The sequence below is a fragment of the Zonotrichia leucophrys genome, chromosome 13 (genome assembly GCF_028769735.1).
Source record: "Zonotrichia leucophrys gambelii isolate GWCS_2022_RI chromosome 13, RI_Zleu_2.0, whole genome shotgun sequence".
NCBI classification, from domain to species: Eukaryota; Metazoa; Chordata; class Aves; order Passeriformes; family Passerellidae; genus Zonotrichia; species Zonotrichia leucophrys.
Genome location: NC_088183.1, coordinates 9,546,474 through 9,564,376, shown reverse-complemented (window position 1 = coordinate 9,564,376; position 17,903 = coordinate 9,546,474). Strand labels below are relative to the sequence as shown.

The 17,903-nt window shown below is 42.0% G+C and overlaps 1 protein-coding gene across 1 annotated transcript; it reads right to left on the bottom strand.

Moving 5' to 3' along the window:
- On the bottom strand, positions 1-16,017 carry PPP2CA (protein phosphatase 2 catalytic subunit alpha). Its single transcript, XM_064725011.1, has 7 exons — positions 15,744-16,017; positions 4,769-4,978; positions 4,118-4,291; positions 3,848-3,937; positions 3,382-3,543; positions 2,554-2,672; positions 1-1,863 (listed from the first exon to the last, which is right to left on the bottom strand). The coding sequence occupies exons 1-7, from the start codon at positions 15,843-15,845 to the stop codon at positions 1,791-1,793; spliced, it is 930 nt and encodes a 309-aa protein (XP_064581081.1). The 5' UTR covers positions 15,846-16,017; the 3' UTR covers positions 1-1,790.
- Positions 16,018-17,903: the final 1,886 nt, after the last annotated feature.

Genomic DNA, 17,903 nt, shown 5'->3' with positions numbered 1-17,903 from the left:
TACTCTCAGCAAAGGATTTTTTTAATAGTGATCAAAGCAAAAGCTCCCAATATACTAAAAAAAGCCACTTCAGATGCACTTATTTTTAGCATGCACTTCTTCCTGTAAGAGATCAAACTACAACACTGAGGTCTCCAGGAGCCACTTGGAACCCAACCTACAGGACAAGGCTCAAATTTTGCTGAAGGAAAAGCAATGACTTGAGCCTTTCTGAAAGGGAATGAAGTAATGCTCGATGAAATGCAGCATCTTCTTTGCAAGTTAAAGAATTAAGTGGTCCTCCAGCTTTTCAGAAAATCATGTCTAGGACTAGACCTCCAGGTGAGTTGGACATTTGCAAAACTTCTGTGTGTTCCCTTAGAAACAAGCAGTTTAAAAAACAAGCCTCCATGTTATTACAGAATCTACATTGCGCCCAAGAAACTTAAAGTCTCAAACAATATGAATATTAAGAGACCTTATACTAAGTCAACAGCCAGGTACATGATTTAGATGTACCCAAGAAGTTTCACACACAAGCCTTAAGAAGGCGTAACATTTGAATTTCTGCTTTGAACGAAATCATCAAATATGGGTTCAAACTTTAAGGAAGTTAGTAGAAAGGAAATACTTAAACAGAAGTTAACATAAACCACATACCACTGTTTTTCAGAATGGAAGCCTGGGCAAATACACGTAGCACTAAACTTCAAGTTGTTTCCTTTAATATTTACAAAACTGGTTTTATTCTTAGTTTTTCAGAAAAAATGGTTTAAAGTATTAGCACCTACATTGTAAATGACTCAAACTTAGATTTACACTTGAAATAAAGCCACAACGCAATCAGTTAAGTGAACTTATATTCTTCCATTTCTGAGTATTTCAGTAGAGCACCAAGAGGGAAAGAGCAACATGTGAGTAACCAGCAAGTGAGACACAGACCCAGGCACCTTCCTGGGACAGGATTCAGAAGGTCAGAGTTTTCCAGCACACTCCAAATCACCTCAGTTTTAGTTAGTTATAAGGTGGAAATTTCTATGCAAGTTTATAAAACCCATCCAGCTACATGTTAGTTTATTAAACCACAGTTGACCTGAGATGCAATTAGAATTTTGACATTTTTCCATACTTAGTTCACAAGTTTATTATGAAAAACACTGCAGCTCTGTCCTGCAGTAACATTGTTTTACAGAAAAAAACAGTTCTGTTCAAAGTAATTCACTATCCTTGAACAATTACAAGGGACAATATGGTAGGGCAGAGTGGAAAAGGGAACTGAGTGCAGACCAAAAAAAAAAAAAAAAAAAAAAAATCAATACAATTAAATTAAACAGTATTCCCTGAAAATAAAACAAACAAACAGTTTCAGAACAAATATGAGGCCTTGGTACTTATTTTAAAAATGTTCTTTAAGCTTCAATGATTGTTTGCTGCTACCCTTATCTACAGTCATGCTGAATAAAGCTATAGCTAAATGGAAAGTTAAATGTATTCACGAGGTGTTAATGTCTACATCTTATTATTTGCAGTCTCTCAGAGAAAGCAAAAGTAACTACAAATAGCGCTATGCCAGAAACTGGTTTCTTGACCAACAATGTTGCTTCAGCATGCAATGAACTGGTTCATTCTAAAGTGGTCACAGTTGTTGATGACAAGAGGCTTTGTACTGAATATGGCACGTCTTTTGGTCCATGTGAAAACAAAGTTTGAATGTTAAATATTTTCTGACACTTTGGAGTTACTGTTGCTCTTCCCATTTCCTTTAGGTCAACATATGGTTCATGGCAATACTGTACAGGTCTAAAATCTCTTTACAGGAAGTAGTCTGGGGTGCGACGAGTAACATGCGGTTCGCCTCTGCGCGGCGCCGGGTCAAACTGCAAACTGAGAGCACAGACACAGTGAGAGCTCAGCCTCCACTCAGGTACTGCAGCCAGGAGTTACAGAGCCCTGGTTTAACACAAGTGAGCCACTGCAACTTCTATCAACCAAGCTAAGTCTACTCTTCCACTCCTGTTAGTATGTACTTTTAACCATCGCATTTTAAATTCTTCTTAGCATGAAATTAATTTTAGCTTTAAGACTCAAAGTGGTTGAACATTTGTATCTATCAGAAAGTTAAAGTCTCCAGCTATTATGCACAGTGCTCTTGCCTCATTTACTAGTGAAGTTGCTGCTGCAGTAGATAATTAGAGATCACATTAAAAGACCTGACACCCAACACCTGAAGCATTCAAAGGTGCCAAAAGTCTCCTGCCCAAGACTGACAGGAAGGCATTACCTTAAATGCCATAGACTACTTCTGCTCTCAAACCACATCCCTACACAGTAAGTCATTAAAATCCAGGTAGTTATACAAAGCAAAATTGAGGAGTCTCACTTTAATCTGACAGAGAAGATCTCAACAGCAACTGAGGCTTAACTCCAAGACTTTAAATGTGACTAACCCCATAATTCCACACTCACTCCACCTCCCAAAAGCTTAGAGAGGGGGAAAAAACCCCATACTTGAACATAATTAAATGGGATCCTCAAATCACAGGCAACATAATTCTCATTTTTAAATATACTTACAAGGAGTATTTTAGAGTGTCATCAAGTTCCATAATTGCAGCCTGGTTGCCACAACGGTAACAATAGTTTGGAGCACTGAAAATTGTTACTACATTCCGGTCATGGCACCAGTTGTACCCCTGGAGAGGAAGGAAAAAATAATTCAGACAACCAAGTTAATGTACCTCATGTAACCACCTGACTACACACCAACCTTTCAATGTGCATTGGCATTTGTAGGGTTACTTTAAATAAGCTTAAGGCTGTATCTTTTTTCTCTTCTGGAGAGAAAAAGGGGAAAAAGGAATTTTGGCCTTCATAGTTTGCTTCCTACTAGCAAATATGAGCTAGGTATTTAAAAAAAACTCATCTAGAAATATTTCTCCATTGCATTAGCATTAAATAGTTAAAACAGTAATTCTGAAGTACACAATCCACTCTGAACCTTCAACTGTGATCACCAAAACCAGAGCCCAGACATACATTTAAAAATCTCAACTGCCAGGAACAACTAGAGACCAAGAACAAAAGCACACATCCAATCTAAAAAGAAAAATTACACCTTTTTTCCAAGAGACACATATTTAAAAACCTTTATATCTACACAGAAATCACACCTAGTACCAAAGCTTGGTTTGAGATATTGCTGTAAATTTTCAGGAAAACAAGGCCAAAAAAAGGTTGCTCCACTGTCAAATTCCTTTAGTAGCATGTGAATACTGCCAAGTTTCTGGAATACTCTTAGCTGGATCATCACCTGTCAGAGAAGGATGTGCACATCTGACACACAGAGCGTGGAATAAATGGACCAAGGACACAAAAAGTTTGAACACAGGATGTCCTGCTCACCTCCATTACCAACTGATGAGCTCTTGAAACCAACGTAAGGCCATTAGCATGGTTAAAGGTTTCTGAAATATCCTGTCCAAATGTGTAACCCGCACCTCGAGGAGAAATTCCCCAGCCACCACGATCATCTGGATCTGACCATAGCAAGTCACACATGGGACCCTGCAAGAGATGTACATGATGGTTCAGAGGTGAAGTGCAAAGAACCAAAAGCAAACAAAACCCAAAAATACTTGCACGACCCCTGCACAACTCTTTGACACTTAATATGTTTATTTCTTTAAGCAAGAACATGCCCCTCATTTTTTCTTTAAAAAATCTGGAACAGATTTTTTCTAGAACAGAAGACAACAGGCCCTTTAATATTGTTAAGTTGATTTGAATTTCATTTTCAGCCTGCAAGCTTAACCCCTCAATACATGCTGAATCATCAATCTCACTGGCTTAGACAATTATTTTCCAGTACCTCATGGGGAACTTCCTGCAAACGATCAAGTGCTCTGATGTGATCCAGTGTATCTATAGATGGAGAGAGGCCACCATGTAGACAAAAAATCTGCAAGAGTTAGGAAACATGAAGTTTATCTGCATTAATCAGTGCAGTTAGAACAGTTTTCAATAATTTATTATGAGAAAATCTGCATGAGATTCCCTTAAAGATGAGAACTGACAGAATGCAGTGTTAAGAACTCCTTTTACAACCAAAAACACTCAGTTTGGTCAGAGGTCAACATACCTGGCCATCCACCAAGGCAGTTAGAGGCAGGTAATCAAAAAGGTCTGTGAAGTATTTCCAAACATTTGCATTTCCATATTTCCTTAAACATTCATCATAAAAGCCATAAACTTGTGTGATTTGCCTGCTTTCATGGTTCCCTCGAAGGATTGTGATGCGTTCACGGTAACGGACCTAAACAGAAGAGTTGATTTTAGCACACTATGAGCAACCTTCCCCAGAACACAATTTGCACTCCTCAAGCCCTGCCACACACCAATAAACCATTCTGAAGATTATATAATAACCTTTAAGGGAAAAAAGGACTCATTCATTCCAATCTTCAACTGCCAATTACTTTTGAGATTAATTACAATTTGTATTTATTATTACTAAGGAACTTTGCTATACCTGTGCATTAAGCTGATCTCTCCAAGCAAATTCTTAAAGATTGCTACTTAGGCAAGTAAAAATAAATACTCATTTTAGATGAAGCTCAGCCATGCATCTGAACATTTTTATAATTTTAAGAAGTGACTTAGAAAACAACAAAAGCCAAGAAGTCAGTTTCAGTAGCTAATACAAATGCAGTGAAAAACATAATAGATATTAAGTGTAGTCAGGATAGTAATGATATATTTTATACAAGACTGTAAAGCTGAGAAAAGTTACCTTAAGAGCTACAAGCAATGTGACTGTTTCAACTGAATAATATCCTCTGTCAACATAGTCCCCCATAAACAAATAGTTTGTGTCTGGTGATTTGCCTCCAATTCTGAAAAGTTCCATGAGGTCGTGAAATTGTCCATGGACATCTCCACAGACTGTGACTGGACATCGCACTTCTTGTACGTTGGATTCTTTTGTCAAAATTTCTTTAGCCTGTAAAGCAAAAAAGCACAAACTGTGAGTTTGTCTATGAAGAGCTTTTTATTCAAAGCACACTCTACCACTTCCAACTCTGCTACCTGCTCTCTTTAGGAGCTTTTGTCCCTTCCTTCTCTGAAGCATCTGAGGGAGAAGTTTATCTTTACTTAAATGCCATTAAAACAGCATTTCACTTTATGAAACCTTGTATTAGTGATTAGTAGTTGCATGGTTGCTTTTCCTCCTTGAGGACAGTATCTGAAACAAAACTTCAGACTTTCTACAGAAATGGTTCTGTGAAGCATAGAACAATGAACATCACTACTGGAACTTTAAAAGTTTTTAAGTATTTTGAAAAATGGAAATCTAAAAATCCTGCCAACATCTTACTTCCAACAGCCCAAACTCAGACACAGCCAAAACACTTCAGTACCTTGGCAGTCACCTGTACAAACATCTTCAACCCACCTGCAAAGGCAGGGGCTCCTGCATGAAGCAGAATGAGAACAAACATCCACAGGTACCAGCAATTACAGAGCAGGCCATTACCTGTGCGAGTTCTCTCAACAAGTTTTGTGATTAAACACAGACTAATAACATCAAGCTGTGTCTTCATAAATCAAAACTGGCTAAGATGTTTGTAATCACCATTTTCTCCCAAAAAAACTGTGTATATAAAAGTTGCAGACAAAGGTAATTTGTAAGAAGCAGCACAGGCTAAATATAGCACCAGAAAGGTAATTCTGAAATAATGCAAGACAGTGGTTACAGTTTGTTCTCAGAACAGTCACCAGACACATGCCACAACGATTTGCTAAATCTAGAAGCTATTAGAAATATAAATAGTAACAAGTTTACTAGTTAGCATCTACCAAGACTTCCCTCTTTTTCAACAGTCAATGCTCCTATTCAAAAAGGATCCCTTTTTTACCTCATTAACACAATTACAAGAAAATACATAAAAATTATATTCTATTCCATAACCCAAGTTGTCTACAAGAAAGTGGCTGACACTCCCACCCAAAAGTGGTGTCACTGTCCCACACACCATCCTGGCTGACCACCATGGTCACCACTTCAAACAGAAGCAACACCTAAGTTTAATGATGGAAACTCATGAATTTCAATGTTTCACTGCAAAGAAATGCAAAAATACAGCATGGCAAAGCACCCTGCACAACACAAAGCTTTAGATGTCACTCTGCAGACGTATTTACATAAAAGTCAGTCTCATATGACAGTTTCCACTTGCACTGTGCCCAGTACTAAAGATAGGTCATTCCTGGCTTGTGGTCAATGCTTAAAGTGCAGATGTATTTTAAGATAGCCTGACTTGAGTTAATTTTAATGCAGTGACACTCACCGGATGTTTTGAAGGTGTTTTAACAGCTTTAGCCTCTTCTAATACTCTCCTACATTCAGAAGCATTAGCCAGCTTAGTTCTCCTTTAGACAGAGAACATCAGAGATGCTTACAGCACTTCAATGTGTATATATACATAAAAAACCTACTCTTTAATGAGAATGTTTCTACCACTGGATTTTCTCAGCACACTTGAAGCACTGCACAAAGAATGCAGCATTCATTTTTCATCAAAGGTGTGCAGCATTTGTGTTTGTGCAGAGAACAGCAGAGTTCTCAGCAATGGAGCTGTTGCATCCTCAGTTTCTGAAATATTAAATCACTCAGATACACACATGACCAAACACAGAGAAGTCAGACAGCTACTCTGATGGGAAAAGACTGTTCCAGGTCAATCTGCAGAACAGCAACCTCTGTTTAAATCCTGCAGTGGACAAATGCTGGTGCAGGGATTCCAACATTTCCATGTTTTAAAAGCAGTTTCATGCAACACTGTGTTAGGAACTGTTTAGTTCATTTACAGTCTTCTGTCCCACAGTATTGGAAGTGGCACATACTCAAGTGCTTAAACACTCAGCTCTATAAAAGAGTTTCAGCAAAGCTGAAGGTAGAAAAAATAACATCCTGAAAGCAAGCCACCAACAAGCAGTCTACTATCTCCCAAATAAATTCCTATTAAAAGGTAAAGTAAAAAAAAAGGAATTTTAATATACCATAACACAATACAAACACAAGTTGGTAAGACAACAGTACATTTAACACTACAATTTCACAATATCAAATTGTGATCACTAATGATCACTGATACCACTCCTGCAGGATCTGTGCCCCTGACCTTGCACTGGATCTCACACAGCAGCTCCACCTGGTTCCACTCCCTCTTTTTATTGATTCTTGAAGGTGCTGCTCACTCCCCCTACCCAACTCCCTCTCCAACAAATGGACTTCCCATCAACAGCTCTCCTACACTTCCTCAGGGAGAGGAGCAGCAGAGCTCTTCAGCAGAGGGCAGAAAACTCCCTGATCCAACCATCTGACAGAGAACTAGGAAAGACACACACACATCACAGCCTGAACTTCAAACCCTGGCACCTATTGTCACAAAGGATAATAGTGCAACAGAGCAGGATTTTGACATCAACATTTTGAAATATCCAGGCTTCACTGACTATCATCAGGACAAACAATGAAAAAATTTATAATCAGATTTTCTTGAGAACCTATTAATTCTTTTGTATCTCTGCCTTTTTTCAGTTCTCAACAATTCCTACTGTTAAGACACCCTGAACTTCTCTACACCTCCAATGTTTAATAAATCTTTTTCACATAGTAGAATACCACCACAAGTCAAAACTTCTGTGGTGCAGGATACTTAAGCAAAAACCTGTTATCAACAACCTACCAGATTACAGTTGTAAAACCCTGCCTCTGAATAAATTTAATTATTTTTTCAGCACTATACTCTCAGATTTCAAAATAAAGTGCAAACACATACAGAATAAGACTGCAAAGAACACGTTACTTCAAGTTGATAAATGCTAATTTTACAGCCAATTACCAATGAAGTCAAAGACAAAAACCAGCTGTGAGTTACACGAGAAGAGTGTAAGAAGAACCAAGTGCAATGCTGTCATAAACACTACTGCTGAGGTGGAAAGTCATGTATTTTACTCAGAACAATCTCAAAGTTCAAACAATAAGCAGTAAGTATCAAATACATTTCAGCTTAGTCATAATGACTGGAATGCATCTGACTGGATACTGGCTTACTCAGTCATTTCTCTGTAAAGTGAAAACTTGTACAATCCCAAAACTTAACAAGAATAAAACCAATATTGGTTTAAACACACAAGAAAACAACCAATTTTCACTTTACTATAAAAAGAATAGCACTGCATAAAAACTCAACCTAGTACTTAAGAATTAAACCATTCCTGGCCTGCTGCACATCACGTAAAGGCCCAGCTGAACAGCACCAAGCTGCTTTGGTGGCTCTGTTACAAAGCACATCTCTGCAAGGTGCTGGTCCTAAAACACAAAGATCAGCTTCATTGTTTTAAGGCAGTACAAGATCCAAGTGTATGAACTGCCATGGATAAGAATGTTGAAAAAGATGACAATTAAAGTCACTACCATATGATTTTCAGATCCTCAGTTTATTTAATGAGATGCACAGGTTGTAAGCATGCAGATGTAGCTCTTATTTCCCCTGCTCCCTCCAAATCTTTTTATCCTATATGCCACAAATTAGGGCTCAGAGTCGAGTGCCATAAAAGCCATAATCCACCTATTTTAGTTCCTCAACTCACTCTGTACTGAGGATATGCAAGCTTCCCTCATGAGCAGTGTGCATCATCAACCTTGTCTCACAGAAATAATTTCCAGTGGTCCATTCCTACAAAATCCTCTGAATTAATCTGTACCCAAATTCCTCTGTGTTTCCAGAATATACCAGATATTTCTTCATTACTCTGACCCCTTGTTAGGTCCCTACATTCTAGCATGAGCTCTGACAAGTCAGCCCAATTATCTACCATGAGAAACTCTGGGGCACATAGCAGAAAATAAGACCCAAAGCAAAGAGTAAACATCACTGTATCTGTGTGGAATTGTAAATCAATGCTGGAAGCAGCACTATGAACCAGTCATCAAAAGATTACCACTGCTAACTCAGTCAAGAAAATACAACCATTATTTTGGTTAGACACCACAGCCCCAAAGTCAGGCTGCAGCTGGTATCAGGTCATTCTTGGAGACCAGAGCTCCCACCTGAGCCCACCATGCTGTCCAGTAAAGTGTGTCATGAGAGGCACCCACTGGAACCAAGCAATAGTTGTTTGTAGTTACCATAAAGATATTTTGATGAGATTGAAGATTTCAACCACACCCATAATTTCCTGCCACCAAGGTGCACAGGATGTGACTAAAGGCACAATGATCAGCTAATTGGGATGAACACTGGCTTCAGCTGTTCCAACATCATGACCTGGAAAAGGTTCCAGTTCCAAGCAAAGTCATCCATTACAGTCAGCAATTCTTCCGCAGAGTCAATGCTTTTCAATTTATAGATTTCCCCACTCCTCACAAGGGGAGGGGAGAGAGCAGGTTCAGACAAAAGATGGGCTTATTTTTTAAAGCAAAAGGTGTTTTAATTCACTGACATTTTAAACAAAACTAGATAAATGAAGCCTCCAATAACACCCTTCTGTGAAGGAGGCATGGCAGTCAGATTACACATGACACAAATGGGAAACTGATTTATACAATCCACCAAGGAGTTCAGTGTGAATGTGTAAGTAGGAACAAAATTAAAATACAAAGCTCCCCACTGACATTTAATTATTTAGTATTCCAAAGTAAAACCAGGATTTCCATCCACATAGAAATACTGAGCAGCAAAATACTCTTTTGCCAGGACAGAAGTTGATGCATCTGCTTTCTCTCTGGATTTGTGACTAGAACCTACACCTCAATTTCCAAACTCTTCTGTTCAGTGAGAAGACAGACCAGTTTAAATAGAAGATATCAGCCAACCAAAAGAGCAACCCCAATGCCAGGACTGCTGTAAGATTAAAATAAGACAACCACTTTCCTTTATTGCCTGTAAATTCTAGAAGGCCTACAAGAAAACAAGCAAGCAACAAACTTCTGCCAAATAGCCCTCCCTTCCTTTGTATTACAAAAGGACTGACAGCATTTGAAACCCTGATAGCCCCCTCACCATTTCCATCTGAAAAGTTCAGCAGCACTCTTGCCCTCAGAGGCAAATCTGGAAGAAGGGGAAAGGCTGTTAGTTAACAAAAGCAGTGAGGACAGGAAGAGGGTCTTCTGAAAGAACTCAGTGCCATTATTTTCATTCATACAAAAGATCTCAGTATCTTTAAATTGAAGAAAAATAATCTAGGAAAAACTTCTTTAAAAAAACATAAGACAATTAACTCAGGAACCCTTTTGCCTTCCTTGCCTCATGGAGCTCCAAGGAGCACAGCAATGACAGCAAGGCAGGAAGCTGACCACTTACAGGGATGTATTTCAGTCCTCCTTGTAGAACAAGCTGTATTCATTTTGAATCATTCCATTCACTGTTTTTTAAAAAAAGGAATAGGCTAAACCTATTCCCAAACTAGTTGTGCCTGATATCAACAAGTCAGAAAATTCTCAACCCTTTTGTTCCAGTAACTCCAACACAGCTTGGCACAGTGATGCTACAGGTCAGGACACCAGCTGGAGGATGGCAGGTCAAACCTCAAGGAAAGAGTTTAGAAAAAACAGCAAACCAGACACACCTGTACTGGAAGGCATGTTCAAAATACTCAGCAGAAATACTGGAGACCTAGTGAGTAACTGAGATCTAGTATTCACTCTTTAGTTAGGAATAAACTTTTTCCAGTGTAATATACACTACCTGAAAAAAAAGAACAGCATTACTGAATACAGGGTAGTGTTCAAGAGTCCCTAACAAGAGTGTAAAATTCAATCCCTGCTCCTGTGATTCCCCTCACACAGATCTGCTGCACAAGGTCAGACACAGCCAGACAGGTCTGGGTTTTGTGCTGGGGAAGGCAACCCAGGTGAGTCACTGGAAATGGCTCAGAAGCAATCACAGAGCAGCACTGCCATCACATCTGAAGAGGCAACAGCCTCAGCACAGGGAGATCTGGAAGTGGACATCAGTCCTGCAGCCTTGTCCACGGCTTCAGCATCAAACTGGCTGAACTCAAGTAGGAATTTGCTCTGACTCGGGAGTGCTTCCTACTGTCAGCTTAAACTATGCCCAGAACAACACAAGTATCTTTCACTCCTACTTAATCACAACTAATATTGCAACTAAAAAGCAAAAAACCAAAGCCAAACATCTCACTGCTAGCACAACTCAATTTTTACAGAATTTACTAGAACTGAAAAAAAAAGCAAAGCCAGAAAGCTGCTGATGGTACAATCACTGGCACATTCAAGACTAAATTTCTATATGCACATCAAGATGTTGTATGTGAATCCAGACAAGGTGAGAAGGCTGGCTAGGCTGACTCTTCAAATGCCTTCTGTGAAAGAGACAATTTCCATTTTTCATTATCAACCATAACAGAAAAACAAAATGAAACAACCAAAAAAACCAACCGCTAGAAAACAAAATCCCACAACAAATCAGAACACTGGGCATCAAACGATTTTTTTAAAGTGTTCAAGAATAATCTAAAACACAGCCATTTCAATGGTTCAAAAGGCTTTGTACACTACACTTGGAACTCTCAGAGACAGAAGGTGTCAGTACATGGCCCCACCAATGACTTGATCCCTTGGGATGTTCAAGACAGCAGCCAAGGAGCCCTGAACCCCTCTGGTCCCCCAGAGCCCAGGAACAGCTGCTGAGGGCCCTCCTGCCATTGCCAGCAGCTCCCTGGCTACAGAACCCAGAACCCAGGGACTGGCACGGCAGAACTGCAACACAGGACCTGCCCAATGCACAGCCCACCACACAGGGCACACCACGCTCTCAGCATGGCAATTCTGTTGGGGCAGGTCTCTTGGCTGATTTACAGCAAGTTCAGACAGGAACATTCATGTTCACAATCATCTTAGTCTGAAGAATGGTTAGTTATACATGATGGATATAGGAATGCAAAAGCTAGCTAATGGAAAAGCCCTTGCAAATGCAGCTGGAAACAGTTTAAAACATCCACTTCTGGCCAAAATAATCAGCTAAGAAAGGGAACTCCTGAACAGAATGGAATGTAGGAAGCAGAAGGGGACATCTGAAAAAGAGGTTGGACAGACAGCTCAGCTTAAAACACAGGAGTGAGATCCACAGAACATGTAAGTCTGATGTATTACAGGAACTGAACTTTGATTGCACAGGCATTTTTTGACCCAAAAGAAAGCTTCAGCAGAAATGTCCTCTCAGAATTAAGTCACTCAACAGAAGCAAAATGAGTTTGCATAACTCACACAGCTGCAATGGGTAACCTTTGGTTACAGAACATCCAATTTGGCAGATCAGATGTTAAACTGAAAATTCTACAACAGGAAAAAAATTAGAAAAATACACCATGAACAAGGTACATACCAGAGAACAGCACAGAACGGACCCAGAAACACATTTATACTACAAAAATTACCAATGGTGACAAATCAAAAAGCAAACGTAACCAACACCATTGCTACAGATCAAAAACTGCAGGAGTCAAACCTTGAATCAAGGTCTCTTGAATGCCTTTACCAGCATCAGCCCTTCACTTAGTTTAAAATTTTTTGGCTAGCAGCACTATCTATTCAAAGGTATTTCACTAGCAATTCAAGAACCCTGAAATGCTTTATACAATATATATGATCAAATAGTCCTCCCTCTCTCCAAAAACTGGAGATGCCACACTCAAACTCACTAAATTACAGAGCAGTGTTTTTGAGGGAGTGGCTCTGACACCTCTGCCTGCACCTGCACTAGATACTTTCTGCAATAACCAAAGCAAACTCTATCCCAAAATTCACCTCATTCCTCTGTGCAATTTTAGACTGAGCAATGTGCCACACCCCCAGTTCCTGTGATAAAGGACATCTATACACAGAGGAGACAAGAACATTTCCCTCCACTGTCACAATGTATGGGAAAGAAACTAAACCAGCATCCTTCCATTCAAAATGGTCAGTGGAAAAACTCTCACCTGGCAATAAAGGACTTCCTTACACCTCTGCCAATAAACAATTCAGCACTAACAGGACAAACACTGCTGACACGTACCAGTAACTGGACTGGGTATATTCTGACCACTTCTTTAGAACCTGCACTTCTCAAATGCTGAAGCAAAGCACAATGGGTCACTCAAGTGATGGAGCATTAAACACACAGCACGTACCAAGCCTGGAATAATTTAACTGCCACTCAGAGGTTGATTATTTCAAATCATTTGTGAAAGTATAATGTATTATTCATGGTTACAAATTACTTCTAGACTTCGAAGATGTTTCTGCCCAGTTGCCACCACCACCATCACCCAGGTAACCAGGCTCACTGAAAGACACACCAAGAAAGTAACTGGGATGCACAAATGGCCACACAATTATCATGTTCACAAAAAGCTGCTGAGTTCTTCAGGTATCAATACTGAAATACAAGAGAGCCCTCAGGCTTATTCTTATTACACAGGCACCAGTCTGCACACATGAAGCCCCAGCAGATCAAGAAATACTTGTCAGGGAGATCATCCAATCAAACAGTGTTATCAGGAAAAGCCCTTAATTTTTAAAAATCGTTTATTTTAACTAGCCCTAGCTGCAATTCAATGTGGTGAAGAACAACACTTTATACCTAGCAGGGTCTTTATCTGTCCTTTGGAACAATAGCTGCATTTGAGCACGTCCTTAAGCTAATCATGATGTGATTACATCCACAAAACTACTTAAACATTCCAAACAAAGAACAACCCAGTGAGGTTTCTCAAAGTCAGTGCTGGGAACATGGAAGCACATTAAAGCAGGTGCTGTCCCTCAGCACAAAGGTGCAGAACTGAGCTCTCACCCCACTTCCATGAACACAACAGAGACAAGAAGATGGAATACTCAGAGTTCAGGGGCCTATTTCCAATGCCCTCCATCAGCAAGCATGAAGAAACTGAACTACTCTTAGCAGAAAGTCCAGGTAAATCCACCTGTAGTTATCAGCAAGAAATGAACTTTCCCTAACATCAGCACCCTGGGGCTGAACTCTGCACAGTGCTGACCATACACCCAGCACACAGAACTGTCACCCCACCCAGAGCTCCCCCAGAGCCAGCCCAGCCAACATGAAGGCTGCTGCTAAACAACACTGGGATTGGCAGACTGCTCTTCCACATTCTCGTGGTCTCTCATCTCAACACACGGTAGTCAGACACAAAGTTTTCTTTTCTTTTTTCCTTTACCATTATCCTGATGATGAGCATTACACGTTTATCCATATAAATACAGCTCATTTCTATTCTTCACTGGGAAAAAATGAAAATGTCATCTTGTGCAACACTGATGACTGGGACTGTGTCTTCCGTAAGGAATTTCTAGTGGCATGCCTGCTTCTCACTGAACCAAAACCCCAATACACAGAAAGCTTTTTGTACATTATACATCCCTCATGGTCCTGCACGTTACCACACAGCCCCACAAAATGGGCCCGAATGCACCCACTCCTGTGGGATTCAGGACCCATCAGTTCACAAACGATGGCAAGTGAAGCACCTGCCTCTCACATAAAGCACTAAAGGAAGAAGCTGCACTGCCGTCATTGGAGAGGCACATGGACATAGCCAGGCAGTGACACTGCCTGCTTGCAACAGCCTTTCAAATACACAGCCTGGATCAAATGGAAACAGTGTTGAGCAGCTGCAATACAAGTGAACTAAAATCTGTACTGGAGCAAGAGCCAGTCTGGCCAAAATCACTGCAAGTTCTTTATTAAGTTCATAGACAGTCCTCTCAAAAAATTGCTTCCAAAACAACCTGATGTAATATTTGAAAGCATGAGTCCTATTTTAAAATATTCTAGGGACTTTCTGTGGCAAGTACATAGGCTTCTTTAGAAGCCAGTGCAGCCCTAACTTCTGTATTCCTTAATATCCAGTTCCTAAAAAATTCACAAATATTTCATCTTTCAGTCTAGAAAGAAATACATAAAACCATCAGTAACTAAAAAAAAAAAAAAAAAAAAAAAGCCACTACCACCAACAACCCTCAGCTATGAGACTACATCCAGAATTAAAGTCAACTGGAAAATGCCTCTGGATGCTACCAGAACAAAATTTTCCCGAATTTCCAAACCACAATCTGTCCTAGGTTGGCTTTATAACCTTTCTAAGCTATGAATGTCTCAAGCAACACATTGCCCATTAACATCCACGTCTCAAACCAACACCATAAAAATATGCAGTTATATAGGAACTCGAACGTTTATCCTGTGAATTTCATGAAACCCAGAACCTTATTGAGAGAAACCAAAGCCCCAAAGCTAATTTATCCTTCAATTAGCTATAAACGCGTCTGCGCTTATTCATATCACGAAAAATACAAGAAATAAATCAAAGCAGCAGCTCTTTACCGCGTGTGATTTCCAAGCACCTAACAGAAGCCTTTCTTTTCATTATAATAACTCACGCTTTAGGGGGTAGATTTAACATTTTAACCGGGGGGGTCTCTCGGGGGTCTCTCCCGAGGATCCATCGCGGCCGCGGCGCCATTTTAGGAGGCGCTGAGCAGGCGGGAGGCGGAGCCGAAGCTCCAGCACAGCCGAGGGGCCGCGGCTCGCCCGGCCCCGGCTCCCGGCCCGCTCCCCCCGCCGGGCCGCGCCAAGCCCCCGGCCCGCCCGAGGCCCCGCGCCCGCCCGGCCGAGCGGCACCGCCCCCGCCCGCGGCGCCCTGCCCGGCCCCGCCGCCGCCCGCAGCCCCTCGCTCCTCACCTTCTCGCAGAGGCTCTTCACCTGCCCCTCGGACAGCTGCTTGCACTCGTTGAGCTGCTCCACCCACTGGTCGAGCTCCTTGGTGAAGACCTTCTCCTCCATCCCGCTCTCCCCCTCCTCCTCCTCTTCCTCCTCACCGGCTGCTGCTGCCGCACCGCCCCGCGGGCCCCAGCGATCCGCGCTCCCCACAGCGGCGGCGGCCGCGACGCGTCAGGGCGGGCGGGCGGGCGCGGGGAGAGGGCGGCCCGGGGCACTCCGGCTGCGGCAGCGCTGCCGCTCCTCGCTCCGCACCGTGTAATGGCCGCCGCTGCTGACGTCACTGCCCCGGCCCCACCGCGGGGAGGGGGACGCCGCGGGAGCCGAGGGCGCGTGCGCGGCGCCCGGGCGGGGCCGCGAGTGCGCTCTGAGGGGAGGGGGCGGGTGAGGGCACCGAGCGCGCCCGCCCGCCATGCCCGCCTGCCTGCTTGTCCGCCCCGGGAGCGCGGGGTGGCTGTGCTTCGTCCCGGTCCTCCTTCCCGGGTCTGCCCCTGGACCCCTGAGGGCCGGCGCTCTCCCCATGCCGGGGTCCGTTTGAGGGGCGCGGCACAGCCCCGTCCGGTCGCAGCCGTGAGGCGGGAACCAGAGCTCTGCCGTGAGGGGTGGCCGGCATGGCGGTGCCGGCCCTTCCTGTGCCCGGCTTCTGAGCGCTGGCTCCTCGGGGACACAGGCTGGGCAGGGTCCTCGCCTGCGAAGTGCCTGCTGTGAGGTTAGGAGACGATGTTGGCGGGGGCTTTGTGCCGCTCCGCAGTGTTTGTGGTTCTTCCTGCAGTTATTGCATATAGGTGTCCCCGAGGCGGGTGCTAAGAGGCTGGTGCCGGGGTCTTTGCAGTGACAGGACGAGGAACACTCGCCGTAAAGTAAAACACAAAAAGTTCCACCACCACACGAGAAAGAACTTCACATTGTGGGTAGCAAAGCACTGGAACGGGCTGCCCAGGGAGGTCGTGGAGTTTTCCTGTCTGGCGGCTTTCAGAACCGCCCGGGACACGTCCCTGTGTCATTGCTCGGGGTGGCCCGGCCCTGGCCGATGGGTCGGACTGGGCATCTCCAGAGCTCCATCCCAACACGAACAGTTCTGTGATGCTGAGCCCGGTTACTGTGTCTGCCAGAGAAGAGGGAAGTGGGGGATGCTTGCTGGTGTTGGGTACTTTGAAATAAAGCTTTTCAGTTCTAAATCATGGACATTAAACACTATCTTAATTGTACCACCAGGTAGTGCTGAGGTTAAAAAGGCTGTGCTGGGTTTCTTTAAAACAATTCATAGTGAATGAGTTCATGGAAGTCCAGAGTTTATTATGACCTTTTTAGACAGAAGTAATGCATGAAGTGCAGTGTGAGTGTTCAGTAAAGGAAATTAGTGGTGGGCTTTTCAGGAAACTTTCAGGAAGGTGGTATTTTTTCAGGAAACTAGTGGTGACCTCAGCTATCTTACTGTGCTCAGACACTTGCTACCTAAGGGAAAATATGTTAGTAAGACACAGATAAATTGCAATAAAAAAAGAATGTAGGAAATATGCAGAACCAATTTCTAATGAATTATGTATTTTATTGCAATCTGCATCTTAAATTATAGAGGAAGATTTCCCCTAAATAACTTACAAAAGGCATGAAATTATCAGTTTAATATTTTTTCACTTAAATGGGTCAAAATGTTGATAAAATATTGATTTGTTAATTTCAAGAGGGCACAATGACTTTTCCTAGTTAATTTGTATTAATTATCTTGGTCATCACTTGCCTAATATGGAGTCTGACTTGTTAAATTCTTTGCCTACTATTGAAGGAAATTAAGAATTCCATAGTGAGCAAGGAGAGAGGAATGTTTGCTTTCATGGGTCAGTCTCGGTTTCTTGATGTCATACTCTCCTGCTAGACAAGTTGGTTTGAATTGCCTGACTTAGGTTTTGTTTATCTTCCAAAACAATTTGGCCATTCTTACACAGGTTGCCATCTTCAGATGACATTAGTTTTGTGCTTAAAGTTGTTGAAGGAAAAGTACCATTCATTGAGAAGTGATAGGTTTCAAGAATTCACTCTGTAGCACATCTTCCCAAAACAGTCTTGAGCAAATATATGCAAAGAATATGAAACAATAACATCAACTATTGTGTAATTTGCCAA